Source organism: Papilio xuthus, unplaced genomic scaffold, assembly GCF_000836235.2.
Source record: "Papilio xuthus unplaced genomic scaffold, Pxut_1.1 DF826945.1, whole genome shotgun sequence".
Lineage (NCBI taxonomy): Eukaryota > Metazoa > Arthropoda > Insecta > Lepidoptera > Papilionidae > Papilio > Papilio xuthus.
In genome coordinates, this window is record NW_013531704.1 from 8,208,671 (window position 1) to 8,231,004 (window position 22,334).

The following is a 22,334-nucleotide window of genomic DNA, read 5'->3' on the forward strand; positions in this document are numbered from 1 at the left end:
GATACGTTCGCAGTCATATTGTAAAAGAGTTTCACTAATCGGACTGTATTATTTTTTTATCTAGCACATGTAACATTTGATGAAAAAAAAAAATAAACTGGAACTGTGCCATATTCGATTTTTTATTTATTAATTTGCCAACTAAAGAAGCATATTAATTGCCAAGAAGATAATCGTTGGGTCGAATTAAATTAAAAACCGTGTTTGTTATGAATTATTTATTTTGAAACTTATTAATACTGTTAAACACAAAACATAAGGCACACTTATTGTGCTATAATTAGATTTAAATATATTAAATAAAGGCTATGGTTATATCGTAATTTAATTATTGCTAAAGGAGTTATTTTGCACCAGATTTACAGCTAACTTAAATGTATATTGTAATAAATATGATCACAGTTAGGCACAATTATACAACTTAAAGTCGTCAGGTCATCTAAAGACCTCGCGTATGCCGCGCAGCAGCCGCGTCGTCACCGCGTCTTCGTCGCTGTAGCCCGCAGAGCGCAGGTGCCGCGACACACTTGAAATTAACTGCAACAACGAATATTACAAACTTTTACTGTTTCGGACAGTTGCTTCTTTCATTCATTTTTAAATAATCTATTTTTTAAATTCTTGTTTATTTTTATTCATACCTTATCTAAGTAAGTGATACCGGCGTGCGGGCACACGTCCCGCGCCATAACAACAGCGAGGGCGTCGTCGCGTGTGTGCGCATGTCGCAGCGCGTGTAGCTCGCGTAAAACACGCGGCACGTCGCCTACGCACACATCCGCCTCCACGCGCACACTTAACTGATAACCCGCCGGAGTGTCGTCCTCTTTGCTATCACCATCTTCTTCTACGCGGAAACATCTGGAAAAATAAGTTTTTACTGGTGTAAATCAGTAGATAAAGATTACAATGCAATGACCCTTCCGGTCAGGAATTCAAATATTGCAAAAAATCTTATCTAGTTCTTCAATGTAACTTTTTGTGAAGTTTAGGGTAATCTGGTTACTAACGTGTACTGCGATGCATCTCGCCCCGGCGGCCAGTGCTGCGAGGTGATGAGAGCGAGGAAGGGCGTATGCGGGGCGTGCGGGTGGGGCGGGGCGCGCTCGAGGGCCGCCTGCAGGGCGCGCTGCGAGCGCAGGTCGAGGGCGGATGGCGCTGAGGGGAAGGCGGGGTGCGAGTGATGCCACCCGCACACCTCCAACCCGCGCCCGCGTAGTGCCTCCGCTGCCACAGACTGGGACACTAATGACACAGCAATAAACAATTTAGATGACAACTAAAAGAATATAAAATAGATTTTGGGTAATTATTTTATACGAGTTGTGAAGAATCTGAATTACCGGGATCCATATCGCAGTGAGTGCGCGCGTTGGCTGCAGCAGCGCGGCAGTAGGCGGCTACTAAAAGGCGAGGCGGAGCGGGGGGCGGGGCTGCACAAGCCACGCCTCCCAGCAGCCCCATCACCTCACCGCGCGACGTGTGCGCGTGCGCGTCCATCGCGATCAGTGCTGACACGTTTAGCGACACTGTGCACGGCGCCTGATACAGTTCATCATAAGTTATACTAAGTTGATCAAATGTTTCAACAATTTTCCATTATACTGATGATGATAAATTGATCATCATCAAAAAACTAAGTACTTTTTGATACTTTTAATTATTTCTATATCACAATGAATTCCTTAAATGATTCTTTATACTGACCGGTTTGTCATCATTGTAAACGCGACATCTTATCAGATGTATGGGCGGCTTGCGGGGCGGGCGCTCGCGGCGCGGCTCCGGCGCCACCTCGTATAGATCTCCCGCTGCCGTATGCATTATTGTACAACCTCCCCCACCATCCTGTATAAATATTTTATTCCTATATTTAGTAAAAAAAAATTGTTACTTATTAAATATGCACTCTAGAGATTATAATGTTAGTTAAAAAATATATTTGTTATAGTATCAAGTTTTTCCTACTCACCAAATTAATTCTTTTCCTCCTTTTTGGCATCGGTTCAAATTTTCTTAATGGGACAGCTACTGGCGTATCCTCTTTAATTAATCTTAATCTATCTTCACATAATTCTGCGGAATTATTTGTATGATAAATCCTGTTTACTTCTTTCATATTGTCTGTGTCACTGTCAATATCTATCTCTATATCACTCTCGGGCTCCGAATCTTTCTTTTTCTCAATTTTAATCTGAAAGATAATGGAATAACATGAAACTAATAAAAAAATCATGTTCAAAGACCTTATAATCTATCCCCTCTCTTACATGTTTTTCGACAATCTTAGGCATCCAGTTTTTAGTTACACATACTAACTAGCAGTCGCTCCGTGTGCACATAATTAAAAAAAATCAAATAGTAGCCTATATGTTCTTCCAGACTATGTCCTATATGTAGACTAAATCTCATCAAGATCTACTTAGCCGTTCTTGCGATACCTTCAAACAAACATACATCCATCCATCTAAACTTCACATTTATAATATAAGTAAGATAAATACTTACAACTTGTTCGCCTTCCGAAACAGGCAAAGCTTGTCCTGAACCCAAGACAATCTGCATCTTAGGACTCTTTGCATCCTCAGACACCCCAGAGTCTATCCTTTGTCTACCTTGTGGTGACTTCAATAAGTCCTTACTTTTAGATTTATCATAATTCCTGGAAACTTTCCTTCTATGGTTACCTATTTTCTTTCCACCCTTCACCCTTTCTTTATGTTGCTTTGCTAAATTTCTTAAAACAGCATCACCTGCATCAATATCTGTACCGACATATTCAGTTGAACCAATATTTATATCATCATCATAGAATATTTCTGATGGATTTATTGCAACTAGAACTGGTTCTTTAGAATCTAAGATATTAGGTTTTAATAGGCTTTTTGATGATTTTACATAAGATTTCTTTTTGGTTCCTTTCTTTGCAACTGGTATTGTTGGAAGTGCTGTTGATACCATATGTATAGTGTCTTGAATAGTTATTATATCATCCAAAATGACTTCTTCTTGTACAACTGGTATATTGTAATCCTCGGGCTTAAATATTCCTATTGCTTGTGTCTTCAGGTTAACTCCATGTTCAACTTCAATCAATGCTTGTATTTCCGCTACAGACTTTGATTTCAGAGATTCAGCTATTTTATGACTGTTTTGACCATATTTTTCCTGGATAAATAAAAAAATACATGACGTATTTTTGTTTCAAAAACAAAAAAAATAATTTGTGTTAAATATAGCATAAATACCATTTCTTTATTAAGAATGTCTCTCTCTTCTTGACTCCATGAAGTTTCTGTTTCTACAAGTTTTATCTTTGTTGAATTATTTCCTGACAACTTCCGCAAAGGTCCATCTTTGGTCCTAAAAAGAAAAATATGATTGAGAAATATGATATTTTTATGTATGTGAAGAGTAATTAATTTACACCACTGTTATAAAGTTACAACTTACCTACTATTGTTTTTATTTTGGTTATCATACCAATTTGTAGCAGTTGAGTCAAGCAACCATTGAGGATGCACCGTGTCTTCCCTATCTGAACAGGAAGGGCTACAACAAATATTTTCATTATTATTTCATTATATGTGAGATTGAAACATAAAATTTGAAACGGTATATTGGAGGCATTGAAAGAAGTAGTGACATGTTTTATGTAACATTACTTAATGCGTACAATTTTTAAAACGATAACAAAGCTTTGGCACAAATATAAAAATGTATATATTTTATAGTTGTCACTTTTAAGATAAGTAGTTTTAGGAAACATAATGTATGAAGCAAATTAAAGTAACTTACATTCCCTGATTGTTTTGGGCCAAACAAGAATTAAATGAAAAATCTCCAAGAATGTCAATTTCGTCTTCATCCGCCATTTTTCATGTTTATATTTTCTTTTCGCTTGACAACTCAGAGTAAATAATCAATTTGGTTTTATAATCTGTTGTGGCAGCGCCATCTTTTATCGTTTTAAGTGCCGTTTTTAATTTATCTACAACAATATTTTCTATGATTGACTTTCACTGTCAAAGAGACATTCCAAAGTAAAGTAAATAAAATAAAATAAAAGTAAATAATAATAATAAGTATTAAAAAGAACATTTTCCAAATAAGAAATGATCTAAAGGTCTATGTTACCAGGTCATAAAATTATAAAAATAAAAAATCAAAGAGACATTGACAATTGACGGTTAATGACAGGTGACAGAAAAATATCAACAAAACATCTGTGGTTTATCATCGATATATTTATTATTATCATATTGAATTATCGCTCTTCGTAGGTAACACAGCTTTTTCGTTACGCAAGTAAAGTAACACAATCATTCAGCATCCGAACTCCTTCGATACCGGACAAGTGCACTTCTAATGTGAACGATTTATATGTGTGAAAAAACAAATTTTAACGATGAATAATCTTATATTGCGACTACAGAACACAAAAATAATCTCAACATCCATTAGAAGTTTGTCTTTATCAGCTTCTCTTAATAAAAATTATTCGTGAGTATATTTTTTTGTTTTAATATTTTATATGACATAAATTTTCTAGCTACATTTCACTTAGATTGTATCTTTATTCTTGATTCTAGATGCAAACTGCTAGTGGTCGGAGGAGGGTCAGGAGGCTGTACTATAGCTGCTAAATTCACCAAAAGACTCAAAAAAGATTCTGTCATTGTTTTGGAGCCTAGTTCGGTGTGTATATAATTTTTACTAAATATCTTAATTTTTTTGTTTACTAAACTATAATTCTTAAACCATATAGACCAAGTTGGTTAATAACAAACGTAATTAAATTATGAATATTTTAGATCATTTTAGTAATTAATTATTGAACTCAATACTTACACTATTTCTCTTTTCTAAAACTAATTATTAAGAAGAATTCAGAACACTTAACTTTAACAATATAGCTATTGTATAGTATAATAAGTGCAAAGTAAACAAAAGGATGGACGGAGGTGCATAAAACTGTTGACTGATTGCCCAGTCATTTGTATGAAGGTCACTTGTTAATAGATTGGGATTACATATAGTGTATGTTATATACAAGCTTAGTACTGGCAGTTTTTTAGTACTTATTGTTTTTTATTTAAAATATTACAGCTTCTAACAACTGGCTAAGCAAAGATTGGATTATTCAATTGTTCAGATACATTTTGTTATTCTTATCAGGATTTTATTAACGGTTTAATAAGTTATGCAATTTCGTGAGCTGCATATCACAACTTATCTTTTTAATAAACGTTGTATAATCATGTTTTTTGTTAAATATTCAATAGATTGAATAATAATAAAATAGTCTTGTTTGTTGAATTTTGTAAGTTAAAAAAAGCTTATTGTTGAATAGAAATAGACACTTATGCCAGACTATGTACAGTTGAAGAATTAAATTTGGTTCCCACTTGGAATTGTTCATTAGCCAATAAGAGATATTAATTAACATCTATATTTGTTATAACATTATTGACTGACCAACAAATGATGTTTAACCAAAGGGTAGGAAATAAATTTCCTCAACTGTATTGTTTTGGTAGAAAATTCAATTGTTCCGTTTCTTTCAGAAACACTACTATCAACCATTGTTCACACTGGTCGGTGCTGGTGTGAAACCAGTGTCGTCTACATGTAGATCTGAAAAAAGCGTGCTACCAGCCGCCGCTAAATGGATACAGGATTCCGCGCAGTGTATTGACGCTGAGAACTGCCGCGTTACCACTGCGAATGGTGACGTCATCAACTACGAGTACATCGTTATTGCGGTCGGCTTGAACAATGACTATAGCAAGGTATATTTCTAAGCTAGTTTTTATGTAATTTTCTATGGGGGGGGGGGTCACCCTTCTACTGATGTCCAATGTCGTGTATCACTTCCAGTTTCATAGGTATGACCTGTGTGTTGTAGGTTCCCGGTCTGAGCGAGGCTCTGAAGGACGAGAACAGCGGTGTGTCGACTATATTCGACGCGGCGTACTGTGAGAAGACATGGCGCGACATGCAGAGGTTCAAGGGTGGTAACGCTATCTTTACTTACCCCAACTCACCCCTCAAGTGTCCCGGCGCGCCGCAGAAGATTGCCTACTTAGCTGATTCGTATTTCACTAAGGTAAACCCTTAAATGTATTGAAATTTTTGATGCATGCCAGTATATATAAAAATATACGATTTAGAAATATAGGGTATTAGGTTCGAATCTAGTGTTTAACTGTTTGACTTAGAAAAATTAAAAAAAATCTTTCATATAATTTTCTAAAGCTTAACCATTGTTGCGTAACATAAATCTAGCGTTACTTTCGTGTTAAAGTTAATTAATATAACAAGTTTACACAATATATTGAAGCTAACTTAGCAACTCTGTTAATTATCGTCTACTTACCTACCTACATAGACGGCAGTATATAATGATTGTAGACAGAATGTATATGTATAAGACATAAGATACATCTAGGTACCTTTATATATCTACTTACTATCTTCTTTCTTCCTAATATTATAAATGCCAATGTTTAGATGTATAGATGGATTGATCTTGATGAAATTTAGCACAGGTATAGAACATAGTTTAGAAGAACACATAGGCTACCTATTAATTTTTTCTTAATTTCGCGCGGACGCAGTCGGGGGCGACAGTTAGTATCTTATAATTGAAAACATAATATATAAGGCGTGTGATGGATATATTATTACACATCTCACATGAATATTTTAAAAACAAATCTTATTTGTTAAACGTTGGCTTCTGTTTGCTTAATAAAATATAATATCAAACACGTAATGTATCTACAAGTCACACTTTCAGTTCGTTTATATTTAAACATCTTTGAAAACGTATCACTTTTATTTATAAAACATGTCTATTCTATTGTTCTCAAAGATGTATTACGTAACAGTGCGAATGTTTGAATGTATCGGTCGTTTGAATGGATTTCACTGAAAGCCATCATATATGTAGATCTATATCTGGAAGAACATATAGGCTATTTATTATTCTATTTGTTTTAATCCTGCGTGGACGCAGTCGTGGGTGATAGCTAGTTTATTTATAAACTATGTCCAATCTATTTTTCTCAGACTTTCAAAAATTTAACCACGATAATAAAGATATTGATAAAATATTCGATTTTAATTAATCTGGATTGGGAACACGTTATGCTAAATAACCGTTATATTTTTTATGACATGGCTTCTGAACATAACTAAATAAAAAAAAATTGAAAACGATATCTTATAGCACATATGCTATTTAGCTTTTATTCCTTTGGGCACAGGGTTACTAAGCTGCGAGCGATATTTACAGCAATTTAAGAGAAACCTTAATCTGGATTTAGTATGAAAAATCTACACTAAGAGTCTGCGTAAGTAACCAAACGATTCTGATTTTAACAGTAATATTTTCTAGGTGAATGTTCGTTCAAAAGCTAACATAGTGTACAACACATGCCTGCCTGTGATATTCGGCGTCAAGAAGTATGCAGATGTTTTGCTCAAAGTTGTAGAGAGGAAGAATATTCAGGTCAACTACAAGACCGTTCTCAAGCAGCTCGACCACACCAAGAGAGAAGCTGTGTTCTACTGCACTCAGGATACTAGTAAGGTACGAGGTAAAAAACGCAGAAGTACAGGTAAACTGTACATTACGTTGAAACTTGTAATTTAAAAAAAAGTGTTAAAACACTTTTTCTGATATAAATATATGACAATGATACTCTAATTTCACTAAATTACTTAAGTTTTTCTCTTAATTTAAAAAAAAAACAAAAAAAAGGTTATAATTGCCGCCAGGAATAGTTTTGTTTTAATATTTTTTTATTCTTTTAACTTAATTTCAGTGTTAGTTCCAAACGAGAGAAAGAACTGGCATTTGATTTTAGTACGTCGGAAATATTCGGCCAAGTTCAGTTTTATAAAGTGTTTTGTCTAGATTTTTATAACTTTATTCTTTTAAACTAGGAGTTGACAATGCCATACGGCATGTTGCACGTAGCTCCCCCCATGTGCACGCCGGACTTCCTCCGCAACAGTCCGGGTATAGTGGACGCGGCGGGATTCCTCACTGTAGACAAGTTCACGCTGCAACATGAAAAGTATAACAATATGTACGGCATTGGAGACTGCACTAATACTCCTAACAGCAAGACTGCTGCAGCTATTGGTATGTCATATTTTTAATGTATCGTCCCTTGCCTCATCTTGAGGTAGCACCGTCTAAACTAGAACGCCCTTTCTTGAAGCGTTTTTTACTTTATACAGCAGGTGACTACGACTCCGTCCGCTCAGTATTAAAAAAAAACTTAACTAGTAAACTTTATGTTATTTTTGACTATGTTCTACATCTATGCATTGCAGCGACATCCGTATAGCTTTTCTGGAGATAACTTCTAACAAACATCCATCCAATCGCATTTATGTTTGTAAAATTAGTAGGAAGAACAATTGCCTGCGAATTTGTCAGCGCGGAATTAAAAAAAACTAGTAATAAATGTAGCCTGTCACGTGAGGATAGCTTCTAAAAGTGAAAGAACTTTTCAGACGGTTCATTACTTTCGGAACCTATTCAAAACAAATAAACTAACAGTGATAACTTTCCTGTACAGCAAAGATAGAAAATAAAAGAATGCTTCACATTAAAGCATCCTATTACCATCTTTTTTTCAGTTTGTCGTTTAAGAGAGACTTTAACTCGGCCTATGAGTTTTTATAACATAATAAATATTGTCAGTTCAGGTGTTATATAGTCATATTATATTTACAGCAAAACAAAGCTACGTGTTAGAACATAATCTGATGCAGACAATGAAGAAGGATCACCCCACTGAGCAGTACAACGGGTACGGAGCCTGTCCCCTCGTCACCTCCTACAATACCTGCATCATCGCTGAGTTCCTATACGATGGTGTACCTAGAGAAACATTCCCCATTAATCAGGTAAATATAAATATATTATACGTAAGAAGTGGTATAAGATAAAGATATAACTAGCTGTCGCCCGCGACTCCGTACGCGCGGAATTAGAAAAAAAAAATGATTAGTAGCCTGTGTTATTCCAGATCGTTTTCTATATGTGTCAAATTTCATTAAAATCCGTTGAGCTGTTCCGGAGATACCTTCAAACAAACATACATCCATCTAAACATTCGCATTTATAATATTAGTAAGATATACTGGATTCCAACCCAAATCTTTAATTATCGATATAAAACTTAACCTAAAAGTTGCGCGACTGTTATTCAGTCAATCGCGATCAGATTTATAAGTCAACTAGCTGTCGCACGCGACTTTATTCGCACGGGATTTAAAAAACAACTTAATCAGTAGCTCATGTGTTCTACGACTATGTCAAAGTTTTATTTAGATCTTTTGAGCGGTTTTGCTGCTTGTAACAAACATCCATCCATCCAAACTTTCGTATTCATAATATTACTAAGATCTAAATAGATTCTTTTTTCTAACAGGCACGGGAGAGTATAATGGCATACTATATGAAAAGAGATCTTTTTCCCTTCCTTTATTGGCATTTTATGCTAAAAGGTAATTACAACGGCCCAGAGTTTGTGAGGAGAATCATCAATCCTTTCGCTTAGTCAAATAAATATGTCTATATAACATATGTTGTAAGCAATTACAGTGAAAAATGTAACTCATATTATCAGTTTCGCGCACATTTTTTCACAAACTTTTCACTAAACTATCGATTTTTTTGGACGCACAATACCTGTATATCAAAAAATATTTTTTTTTTAAAATATGTTAAATTATTATATTATTTTATCGATTTTTTTTGTCTAGTCTAGTCAAAAAATTCTTGTACAAATTGCGTTTACGCAATGATTTTTACTGGCATATAAACGAATATATTTTTTTGACTTGTTATTTAATTTTTTATTAATATTCTATGAATCATGTTAAATACGTTAAAAGTACGTTTATAAATAAAAAGAAACTATGCCAGAGTCAAAATTTTTGTATACATTTGAATTTAGAATTTCAATTAAATTGGCATTTTTATTTTTTATTTTATATGTCGTTCTATTTTTATTGGCCATTATTATAACTAAACATTTCATTAAATTTTTTAAAAAGGTGTTAGTTCTGTGTTATTTCATAAATTAACATGTAACTTATAATGATTATTTTTAGTACAAATGTTGTATGTAATTGTAATTAAACTGTAATGTATGTTATGTATTATTGAAATATATAATGTTATTTATAAGCACACATAAATATATTTATGTTGACATACTTTAAATATATCTATCGAGAAGCGCGTTATTATTTTGGTTGTAAAAATGTAATTAATGTTGATAGATTTTTGTAAATGACATAATCGGGACTCCTTAATAAAATATACTCATGTTTATATTGCAAACTGTTATTTTATTTCATATATTCTTTTACCAATTGTATTATTTGGAGTTTTTGAATTTGACATTTTTTTAATCTGGATTTAAATGGTATACAGTCTTACATACATAACCTATAGATAACTAATCGGGGCAAAAAAGTGAGACGGGAATAGGACGCCGTGAATTCTCTGACCTTGGATTTCTGTCTCTGTATAAAACATATCGTCATCCCTCTCATTATCTTTGACAAAACAGAGATAACACTATATTTTAAACAGGATTTTTGGTTTCAGAAATGTACGATCAGTGGTGTAATTTACAATACAAATTACATTTCGAAAATCAACTCACGATTAGACGTTTAACTTTTAGAAAGACTCTATAGGTTATCTGTGTACACGGTATTATTAAAAATTAATCTAGTTGGTTAAATTCCAGTCAAAATGTTTATATAAAATCAAAATGTAAATTCAACAACCCTGAGAAAATATGATTTAATAAAGAAAAACAATTATTCAATGGCCACTTTATTGTGGAAACAAAGAAATATATTATGGTCATCATGTAGGCAGTACTATAGTATGGCAATGAGCCATCAAAAATACAAGTAAGATCTTATTTCCGCTTCGATTTTGTATGGAATCTGTGTTATTTCCACTAGCAGTGCCGCCTCTGCAAATGACATGGCGAGGCCAAAATTAGTGGAAGTAGCCACTAAGAATGCATCAATTTAAATATGTATGTTGTCATTTAATTTAATTCATAAAGATTTTTTTTTAAATTCTGATGCGATCAATTTTAAACTTAAGAAATAAATGAAATGAAATGCGTTAGAATAAAAAAATCCTAACGCATTTCATCTCTTCTCTGTTTATTTTGTTAATTGTGTAGATGTAAAGTTGTAATAGTCGGAGGCGGTGCCGGCGGCTGCAGCATAGCGTGGAGACTGGCAAGACTATTGAGAGGCAAAGATATCATCGTTTTAGAGCCGTCTGAGGTAAACTAAGATTTTAATGCGTTTCAAACAAAAACATGCCGTTATAAAAAAGTTAAGATATTTTTCAACAAATTATTTTCGTAAATATTATTTTATGAACATTAGAATTAAATATTAATAAAAAATAGTTGTTTTTCGATTTCATAGGCTATGACGTCACAATATGGCGCGGCGCATTATTAACGATTTTTGGAACGTAACTATTATACAAATTAATGTTACCAGTATAAAAAATTAAATTTCCCAGGTTCATTTCTACCAGCCAATGTTTTCGCTTGTCGGAGCCGGTATAAAGCCATATTCAGACAGTCACAGACCTCTGCAGGCGTTAATACCAGAAGATGTGATATGGATCAAAGACCATGCAGACGGATTCGATCCTAGCCACAACGTGGTACACACGCGGTGGGGCAAAAAGATTCATTACGAATTTATGGTGGTAGCAGTCGGCTTGAAAAATGACTACGATAAGGTAGCCGATTCTTTTATGATTTTAAAAGCTTATTTATAGGTACGTCATTACGATAAAAAAAGAAAAAAAAAACATACAGACGAATTGAGATCCTCCTCCTTTTTGAAGTCGGTTAAAATTTAACTAAATCCTTAGCGATATTTTGTAGATGTTGGTTATTTTGCCTGCTACCGCAACTGCTATGATATTTGCGTGAGTCCTCAACCGAAATCGCGCGTCTAGTCGCTTCATGGAAATGGGGTCTTACTGTACTGTGTTTTAGATTCCAGGTCTAGTGAAGGCACTGGACGACCCCACAAGTTGTGTCAACTCGACGTTTAGTTCGCAGTACTGCGAGAAGACGTGGCGCTGCGTGCGCGGCTTCGGCGGCGGCCATGTGCTGTTCACCTTCCCCAGACAGGTTGGCAAGTGCTCAGGGGCTGCACTCAAGATTATGTTCCTCTCTGATGATCATTGGAGACGGGTAAGGGAATTCTTTATTAGTTATCGCACGTAAACCTTCTCATATAATATTGCCCTAAACTAACAACTCATAAAAAGAACCGAGTAGTATTTTGTTTTCTTTGCGGATATCATCATCTCCCTGGCATTATGCCACTGGGTTGCATTGTTTTGGCTTAATTTTTTCGAATATATGTTTTGTTAATTGGTAATCGATTTTGAATAGTGTCATTCGATTAATTTTGTTCCTCTGCGTGTCTGAGAGCTGTTATCTACATTTGGCTGTTTAAGATAAATTACTGAAACATAAAATAAACTTTTTATTTCTCAGCAAAAACTAGAAGAGAGAACGAATATAACATTTGTGACGGGTGGGGACATGCTGTTCGGGGTACAGAAGTACTCTGCGGCACTACACAAAATAACAGTGCGCAAGAATATAGCTGTCAATCGTAGTCTAGAATTAATGGAGCTCAGCAAGACAGGCGCTACTTTCATCACAAATAATGGACAGGTATTGTTATATATATATAATATATGTATGTATAATATACATAAGGAGTTTGTGTTACTTTTATTTTTATGTAATTTTTTTTCATTTTCATTTATAGAAAGCGCTAGGCTTGTACTAGGATATGATTCTCGCCCAAAAAGAGTTGAAACCGATTCGAATTCCAAATCGAACACATATAATATAATCGGATGTTCGTACTTTTAACATAGCTAATGACAGTTCTATTTACAAAATAAACTTTTAATCCAAATAATTTGCAGTGTATAACATTCCCATATGCATTCTTGCACGTGACTCCGCCCATGTCCCCGCCCACCTGTCTTAGTTCGTGCGCACACCTGACCTCTGACGAGGGCTATCTGGATGTCGACAAGTACACCCTGCAGCACAAGTTGTACCCTAATATTTACGGTGTAGGAGACTGTATCAATACAACTAATAGTAAAACTGCTGCCGCTGTTGGTAAGTCTGTATTGAGTCAACTTGTGCAAACCAAAAAAATATATTTATTTAAGCGAAAAAATAAATTGAGTAGGAAAAAACCGAGATAAAACGTCTTGGGCCACTCAACTGTCTAATTATTTGATATATTTTTCCATCAATTTGTCTTATTGTTGGATTTAAAAAAAAAAACATTTCTGTATAAAAGTTATCGTCATCCCTCTCTTTATCTTTTCCCAAAATAGAGATAGCAATATATGTTTTATACAGAAATTATAGTCTCGGAAACCAATGATTAATCTTTTTAGCACGTCAAAGTTATGTAGTGGCACGTAATTTGTCAAAAACAATGGAGGGAAAGCCTCCTGTTGTTAAATACGAAGGATACGGCGCTTGTCCCGTGATGACGTCATATGTCAGGGGAATACTTGCAGAATCTGTTTATGACAAGAAACCTTTCGAGACGTTCCCATTCGATCAGGTTAGTGAAGTCTTATTTTAAAAATTCTGTACCAAATGAAGTCTTAAATGTTGTAAACACAAACGTCACATTCCATACATCCTGTCGCTTGTGACTGTCGGCATTAAAAAATTAGTAACCTTTGTGTTCTTCGAGGTTATGTTTATATCTGTGCCAAACTTCATCAAGATCCATTGAGCCGTACTGCAGATACCTTCTAATAAACATACATCTAACCATCCTTACATTCAAATATTCGTAATTATAATATTAGAATGATAGTAAGATTATCATCGAAAATTTTAAGATACAGTGTAGTGTAATTGTAATATTAGTAAAAGTGTTTTCACGGAAATATTTTTGATTCTACAAGTTTCAAAGTAAAATGTATTATGTTTTTATTAGGACTTAATTTGATTTCTTGTTACGACAATTTTCTTTCAGAGCAATGAACACAAACTTATCGCTTTTTTAACTAAAACCTATCTACCATATTTGTATTGGAACAAATTAATAAAAGGCAAATGGAACGGACCTTTAACTCTGCGCAAAATAATCAATCCTTTAAGAAAATAAACAAACATGATATATGAATCTGTTTTTATTAAATTATACAAAAAATCTCTACAATAATTAATAAAATAATGGATCTTTATATGAAATATATTAATTAACTCTTATTTACATGTATGTACATGAAATAACGTAAAAATAATCTAATACTTTAGTAGAGGCAAGTTGAGGCTTTACATTCACTCGTTATCTAGACGTTAAGTTCATGCAATTCAACAGAACTTCTAAATAATTTTTGACTCCACTTTTAATAATACTGTAAAGTTGTGATGTTATTTCAATCTGAATCAACTTATGTAAGACTTATAACAAACAATTTGAATGTTATTAAGGTTTTTTTTTAATACGTATTTAAAATTACAATAATTTATCAACTATAACTATGCTAAATTAAAGAAAAATCACAACATTCTTTATTAAGATTGTAATTTTGTTATCCATTCACTCGTAAATAAATGCAATTATTATTATTTACATATTATTCAAAAGCGTCGGTGGCTCAGTGGTCAAGCACTTGACTTGCAATCTGCATGTCTCCTGGGTTCGAATCCCGCCATGTACCAATGTGGTTTTCGATTTCCGATTTACATATGTACATTTATCCGACGTTCTTACGGTGAAGGAAAACATCGTGATGCAACCTGCACATATCTGTGAAGAAATTCAAAGATATGTGTGAAGTCAACCCGCACTTGGCCAGCGTGGTTGACTATGGCCTAATCACCTTAACTTAGGGTAGGCTCCGAGCCCCTCGGTGGGGACGTATAGTGAGCTGATGATAATGATGATGATGACATATTATTCAGATTTTCTTAATCCACAATTCCATTTATTACAATTAAAGCAACACAATCCGACTTTATTTATCCAATTTAGTGCTTTTCAAATATCTTAGTTTGAAATTAAGTAGCGCAGTACCCTCTCCGGCATCCCTTTACGCCTCGTCACACCTAACATTGTGTTCTGCGCAATTCGTGCGATGTTCCGTGCTGCTAAGATATTTGAATAGTACTATATTATGGTATTTTTAATGCCAAAAACACTTGTACCTAAATACATCGTTATCTCTGTTTTACTAAACAGAGTGAGAGGAACGACAATATGTTTTTGTACAAGTTAGCCATAGAAACTTCATTTATACAAGATTAAACTTAACAAAATCTTTATAATGCAAACTTGAGTTTAACCTAAGCTTTATTAAACGCTCCAAACTTTTCCTTTTGCAATCCATTGCTGTTCTTAATATCGGATGCGGTCTGTCGTTTACGTTTGAGCGCAGCTTGACGCACTCTGTGTCGCCGTCTGTTGCGCACCAGGTACACGAACAACGCGACCGCTATCAACAACGCTACACTGATGCACGCAACTAATATTATTATCATGTAGTTGAACTTGGGACCAGAGTCCGTTGATGGTTGTAACTGAAATAAGAAATTACAGATATCAGTGGTTCTATTCTATAAAACAAAAATTGATGGCTAAGAAAAACTTTTTTTGATGATTTTGTTGGTTTAGGTAACGTTTGATTGTGTGTTTCTTTTCAAATATCTTGGCAGCCCAAGGGCATTCACGCTGCGCTGTGCACTCCTCCCGCTTTCCTTTACGCCCCGCTACAAATAACATTGTTGTATTCTGTGCAAAGCTCGCGCTTAGTTCAGAGCCGCCAAGATATCTGAAAAGTACTATAACACGTCCACTCGACATGCAATTTCACTTCGTACGAAACAGTAATGGTGTGGGAGATGTTAAAGATATTTTTGGGAAACTTACGATGTAAGTGCCGTGCGGTCCGGCGCGCATCATCATGTCGCTGCACATGGCGGGCTCCGTCCAGTTGTACCAGTGCACCAGCCGCAGACCCTCGTAGCCCCGCGGCGACCCGCATCTGTAATAGTTGCACATAACACCTATTTCAACAGTAGGTTTCCACTGTAGATAAAGAAACAACAATATGTTTTAGTAAAAATAATACGACGGCAATGGAATTTTTAAAGCTATGCCTTCAAACTTTTAATGATGACCTCCAAACAGCAAGGAGGAGGACTTTTTACTACTACCATAGACTAACAAAGTTTTCTACCTGAGTTCAGTCAGCAGTCTTGAATTGCTCTTATAGAGTGTCGGCAGCAGATCGTCCAGCATCCATTGCAGGGGACAGGAGCACTCCCATGGATTGTACTGCAAGTCTGCTCCTTCGGTCAGTGCCCGCCAGTCAAGCAGGTCCTTCGACAGTCTCGTCAAATTGTTCTTGCTTATATCGATCTAGAACAATGTGATTTATGATTGAGTAGCATTATTTATTACTGAAGAAATTAATAGATAGTCGATTCTCAGACCTACTGAATATGCATATAAAATTTCATAAAAATCGGTCAAGACGTTTCGAAGAAGTATGGTAACTAACATTGTGACACGAGAATTTTATAGATTTAGAATAGTTTGAAACAGTGTAATTGTGCTATTTTATTTTTAATTAGTGGTTTATTTTAAGGAACAGTAAGGTATCTCAATCAAAAAGAATAGTTGAAAATACAAGAACTTTACGGCGGATTTTATCTGGTACTTTTTCTGTCAACCCTACAGTTTTAATAACTACTTAGTACTGCGATTGCTAGTACTAGCTTGATGTGTTCAAATGAATACAATTACAAATATTATAAATGCGAATGTTTAAATGGATGTTTGTTTGAAGGTATTTCTGAAACGATTCAACGGATCTTGATGAAATTTGGCACAGATGTAGGACAAAATCTGGAAGAACACACAGTCTACTCATTAATTTTTTTTTAATGCCGCGCGCGGACGGAGTTGTGGGCGACAGCTTGTTTTAAATAAATTGTACTTACCATACACAACGATGTTGCATCAAAAGCGCCATCTTGTATCTCACTTAAAGAACCACAGTTAGACATGTACAAATAAAAACAATTTCTCTCGTTCATAGTTTCATCGCCTCTACCAATAACATTACTGAAAGCCTTATCCTTTACAGTCACCAACTTGTGCATATCGTTCAAATATAAATTCTTCAACGATAGAATGTTTTTAAAATAAACATCCTCTATAGGGTTGCCATCTAAACGCAATTCTTCCAATTTCGGTAATATTTGACTGCTCAAACATTTTGGTATGTCTTTTATTAAGTTGTAAGATATGTCCAAACTGTATAACTTTGGTAATTTTTTTTCTATATTTATATCTTTTATTTGATTACCACCTATATTGAGAATCTGTAATTTATAACACATATATATATGGTTAATAAAATAAAAGGTTAAAATGTTTAATATGTATTTTTCTTCTGCTTTCAAACTGTTGGAATTTCTTTTAAAACTTGGTCTTACATACTTATAGGTATAAATTTTATAATCAAAGCTCCTACTCAAAGTAATATCTATTGTGGTAATAAATTTCATGAGAAATATCTTTATCTAACAATATAAATACCTTTATAAGATAAATAACAGATAAACTTATTTATAATGTACAAATAAATTTATCGCTTATTTGTTTATGTAGGTTTATTTATCTGTACTTTCGCCGCAGCGTCTTTTATGCGAATTTCTACCAGTTTGTTGCCAGTACAAAAAATATATCAAATTATCAATTACTATTTGACTAAATTATCTGTTTTACCGCGAATTTCTGAGACCAAAATGTCCGTTTAAAATATCTTTGTTTTTGTCAACGATAATTACAGATATGATATGTTTTATAAGATTTTGGTGTCAGAAACTTAAGGTAAATTATTATTAACTTATTAAAACTTTCTTGAGACATTTTATTATTTCAATCTATTTTTCTTACCTCTAAATTTTCAAACTCGACTTGATTTTCGTTATACATATCCGATAATCTATTGTACGAAAGATCTATGTAAGTGATGCCGTCAGGAAATGTGGGCCAGTGGTATAATGTGTTTATTTTCAATATGGCAATCTGCAGTGATGGCGGCAGTGCGAAAGTGAACGTTATGTTGTTCTGTCCAAGGTTCAATTCTCTCAGATTGACGCAAGTGAGAAATGCGTTCTCTTCTATAATCTCTATCACGTTGTTTGATAAGTCTAGAAGTTCACTATAAAATAATAACAGAATAAATATATTTGAAACACAAAACTGGTATAAGAATATATGCTTTAGTCAATCTTAATAAGAGCTATTTTACATCGACACAAAGCAAAATAAAATAGGCATAACCAAACCACTTACATACTATTATTAAGAGGAAATGACTCCTTGGTCACGGATCTTATTCTATTCCCGCTTAAACTCAACCTTTTAACGACTTTAAACGGCTCGCTTTCAGTTTTCTGTAGTAGAAGATCGTAAATTCCATTCTTGCTTAAATCTAAATCCTCCAACAAAATCATTGGGCTTAAAACTTCGATGGGCATCTTCTTTATAAGATTACTTTGTAAATTCAATCTCTTTAAATTGCGTAAAAATTTAAAATCTAACGAATTAAAATCCGTTAATTTGTTGTAAGATAAATCCAGTTCCTCTAAATGTTCTATATTCGTGAATAGATCTGGTGTTATTTCCATCAGCTCGTTTTGTGAGAACGATAGCCTCTTCAGATTGGATACATCGCTAAACGGGTCCGGCCAATACGTCTTAATTGCGTTATTACTAAACCTTAGAGTTTCCACTTGTGCATTTGGAGGTAATCTGAAAGTTCAGAAAAATTGTTAATGATCGATGAAAAATACGAAATAAAAAGCTATATAAATGATGAAGTGGGAAAACCTATATTGAGAATTTCTTATACTAAATCTACACTAAAGACTCCCTTAATAAATCTAGGTAAGTCTCGACTCGTCGATACTTCTAAGGAGTAAAAGAATACTCCTTAGAAGAATTTAATAACTTCGTTATTAACTTCGTAGTTTTCGGCATATCATTTATTTAAACAATTACTCTCTCGTCTTATTGACATTCATTACTGCCCATCTCAAAGCGTGTATAACGATTAGAAAATGTGCTAGAATTAAGTGCAAATTCCAGCATAGTGATGTATCGAATTATTTATGTTAAGGTACAATCGATCCTGCGACAAAGATTTGCGAGACACACATCTCCGGCACAATTCTTCGCGATGATTGATGGAGGCTGTTGTGGACGATAACGCGGACAACGACCTTCACAACAATTAGTAACAAGGTGCGTGTGATAAGTCTATTAATAAAGGTTTTTTTTTGACGTAAGTGTATGAGATAGGCGTATTGCGTTAGTATCATCCCATGAGTTGCCTGTCGAAAACATATTGCCGTACCTTTCAGTCTCATGAGAATAACAGAGATATGTTTTGTATACGTTTTTCTGCAATGGAAACCGGCTGTTGGGATCGCATAAATACGATTCCTTATTATATTTTTTATGTGAACGTAACGAAATAAACGTAAATACATTGCCAATCTTAATTTAAAAGTTAGATAAAATAATGAAAAGAACATTAGGAAATTTTTTTGATATGTAAACTGTACCATACAAATGTTAAATTTCTGCTGGTAACATTGTATTTTCATTGACGAAACTTTATAACATTTTGCCATCTCTTTCATTATCTTTGGAAAAATAGAGATAACAGTATGTTGCACAAAATAAAAATATGTACGTGAGCTTTGAAAATTTGTATCGTTATTTTATGAAGGTTTTAATTACTTTTTAAAATCGATCGTATTTAGGTACATTGTTTCAATGGCACAGGCGTTTGCTTTGGACAAAGTAAACAAAGGGTCGGTTGATACTCAGAGATAAAGGTTCTCGTGAATACTTTGATAAGTGTCATATCTTGTATCGAAGTGCACGCAGTACTATGACGATACAATTGATTCATATTATATTACTGTAATTCCCGGGAAATTGGAAATGACAATGATTTTTTTTTTTTTAAATCTAACTTTTTTATATCAACAGATGGCAAACGAGCGAGCGGCCACCTGAAATCGCTGAAATAGCGAAGCGAACGTTGCCCATAGACATACGCAATTGCATATGCGTTGTCTAAACTAATGTAATTACAATATGTATTACCTAATTATATTTAATAAAAAGTATTCATATTTATACGAGGAATTAAAAACGAATACATGTGATATTGAAAATTATATCACGAAAAAGTTTAATTTTGTTTATTACTTTGTGGTTACTTCATATTTTTGGACTGTTTTTCTTACTTTTGCGTAATTACTTAAAAACGTGAAAAAGTAGTTCAATAAAATAATAATAAATATTATACTAAATCTACCTAAACCTGATATGATTAGTCACCATCTAATATTTAACATTAAAATTTGGTTTACGAAGCCGCAGTGAGTCTCACTTTGTGGAAAGATATTTATTGTCAATATTTGCTTCAAAAGCAAAGATTTTTATCTTAGTTATGCTATTTTTGGATATTAACTTATACAGTTAACTACTTATATTGTTACGTCGAAGGTTTCAACGTTGTATTTTCCACAGCAATATTTTCTCTCTAATTAGGGCTTTAAAAGTGTAAGGTTTTATGTAAATGATGATAAGGCATCAAGGTCTATCATTTAATCTGTATTTATGACAGTGTAAAACCCACGTAATGAATTATCTTCATCTTCAAAATAAAATATTTTTAATAATTTACTTACTACTTAATTTTATTTTTAATGTAACATACCTGCCAAGAGTATTGAGTCCCAAACCTTCAAAAGCAGCGGAAATTTTCAATCCATTAGGGTTCTCCGGCCACTGAATTTTATCCAAATCAGCAACATTCTGTATTCTATCCAATTCAGAACACAATATATTGAACACTAAATGAGTACCATCGATTTCTGGTATTTCACTGCACGTACAAAACGAACACAATTTTATTAATTTTTGCACTTCCTCCGTAACGCCGTCTGCATCGACTTCTTGACCGTTGACATTTAAAATTAAAAAGTTAAACGTCAAAATTATTATGGCGCGCATTTTGAAACGCGAGCGCGACTCGTACACATCTACATTCGTCGTGTAATCGAGGTGAAATGATAAAATTCGTTATCAACATATTATCGCGGCATTGATGATGTGTGTATACTGAAAATGACGCAGAGTAAAGATAGTAGCGGATTACACTATAAAATTGTAAGTCTAATTAAATCCAAATTTTGTAATTTCCCAGAAAACTAATTACCAATAACGTGTCTCCATACAAGAAAATCTGCATACCGCTTCGAACTAATCATCACACTTGGGATAAACACCTATTTACATACTCGATACGTTTCATTATCGATCGAACAAAAGAAAATCTAAATATTTTATACCTCAAGCGCGCACTTTTATTGCTCTATTTTATTAGAGTCAAGGTCACTTAAATAACAATAAAACCACAATTAATGGAGTTAAATGTCTAATAAATTAACGTTATATAAGATAATACCGATTGAAGAATACTCAGAGATTCGGTATCTATGACTAAGCGGTTATTCGAACATCTTGTACCTACGCCTTATACTTTATTAGTAAAACATGTCGTAGGCGCTACAAAATGAATATAAAACGATGAAATTATTATTTGGCAGTGCTTGTTTAGGCAATTGACCAAATCTAATGTAACGTCATTTCATATTATTCATAAACCTTTTTTTATTAAATTACTAAGGATTAAATTGGACCATCAGTATGAATATCAATTTTTGTAAGCGTTAATTTATCATTCTGTAAAGCTTTTCCGTCTTTTTTTTAGAAAAGTAATAAAAAAATTATTTACTATTTTTATTTCTGCCAGTGCGTCTTGAAATGGGTTTTCATCGATGCGGGTGACAATAAAAATAGATAGTGCACGTAGAAACTAAGTACAGTCAGTAACGAAAGTACACTTGACACCTTATAATATGAAGCAGTTAAAATGTTCACAATGAATTATTTGTATTTGTACATTGTGACGACAATGAAGACTCATTTTTTTATTATATATTTTAAATGTATTTACTTTTGATGATGACTGTACATAAATGAAAGAGACTTTGCGCAACCAACATGTGTAAGTAAACTCTATTGATTTTACACATTAATTTCTTATCGCATTATCAATTTTTAAAGATTAAATAATAAAAACAGTAATG

General features: G+C 33.7%; 3 protein-coding genes across 3 annotated transcripts; 1 reads left to right on the forward strand and 2 right to left on the reverse strand.

Moving 5' to 3' along the window:
- Positions 1–240: 240 nt before the first annotated feature.
- On the reverse strand, positions 241–3,894 carry LOC106121007 (histone H2A deubiquitinase MYSM1). Its single transcript, XM_013316479.1, has 10 exons — positions 3,799–3,894; positions 3,454–3,552; positions 3,249–3,363; positions 2,509–3,168; positions 1,973–2,194; positions 1,708–1,848; positions 1,344–1,542; positions 1,011–1,245; positions 642–861; positions 241–537 (listed from the first exon to the last, which is right to left on the reverse strand). Exons 1-10 carry the CDS (start codon positions 3,873–3,875, stop codon positions 436–438), a joined length of 2,070 nt encoding a protein of 689 aa, XP_013171933.1. The 5' UTR covers positions 3,876–3,894; the 3' UTR covers positions 241–435.
- A 302-nt stretch (positions 3,895–4,196) lies between these two features.
- Positions 4,197–14,263, forward strand: Sqor (Sulfide quinone oxidoreductase). Its single transcript, XM_013316460.1, has 16 exons — positions 4,197–4,503; positions 4,593–4,698; positions 5,568–5,792; positions 5,909–6,109; positions 7,403–7,597; positions 7,954–8,155; positions 8,756–8,928; positions 9,456–9,583; positions 10,819–10,956; positions 11,241–11,346; positions 11,594–11,818; positions 12,081–12,281; positions 12,591–12,773; positions 13,034–13,235; positions 13,523–13,695; positions 14,119–14,263. Exons 1-16 carry the CDS (start codon positions 4,409–4,411, stop codon positions 14,248–14,250), a joined length of 2,685 nt encoding a protein of 894 aa, XP_013171914.1. The 5' UTR covers positions 4,197–4,408; the 3' UTR covers positions 14,251–14,263.
- A 709-nt stretch (positions 14,264–14,972) lies between these two features.
- Positions 14,973–21,612, reverse strand: LOC106121514 (toll-like receptor 3). The gene is made up of 8 exons (XM_013317208.1): positions 21,401–21,612; positions 20,900–21,303; positions 18,457–18,915; positions 18,055–18,322; positions 17,094–17,477; positions 16,328–16,509; positions 16,018–16,132; positions 14,973–15,668 (listed from the first exon to the last, which is right to left on the reverse strand). Exons 2-8 carry the CDS (start codon positions 21,193–21,195, stop codon positions 15,435–15,437), a joined length of 1,938 nt encoding a protein of 645 aa, XP_013172662.1. The 5' UTR covers positions 21,196–21,303; positions 21,401–21,612; the 3' UTR covers positions 14,973–15,434.
- Positions 21,613–22,334: the final 722 nt, after the last annotated feature.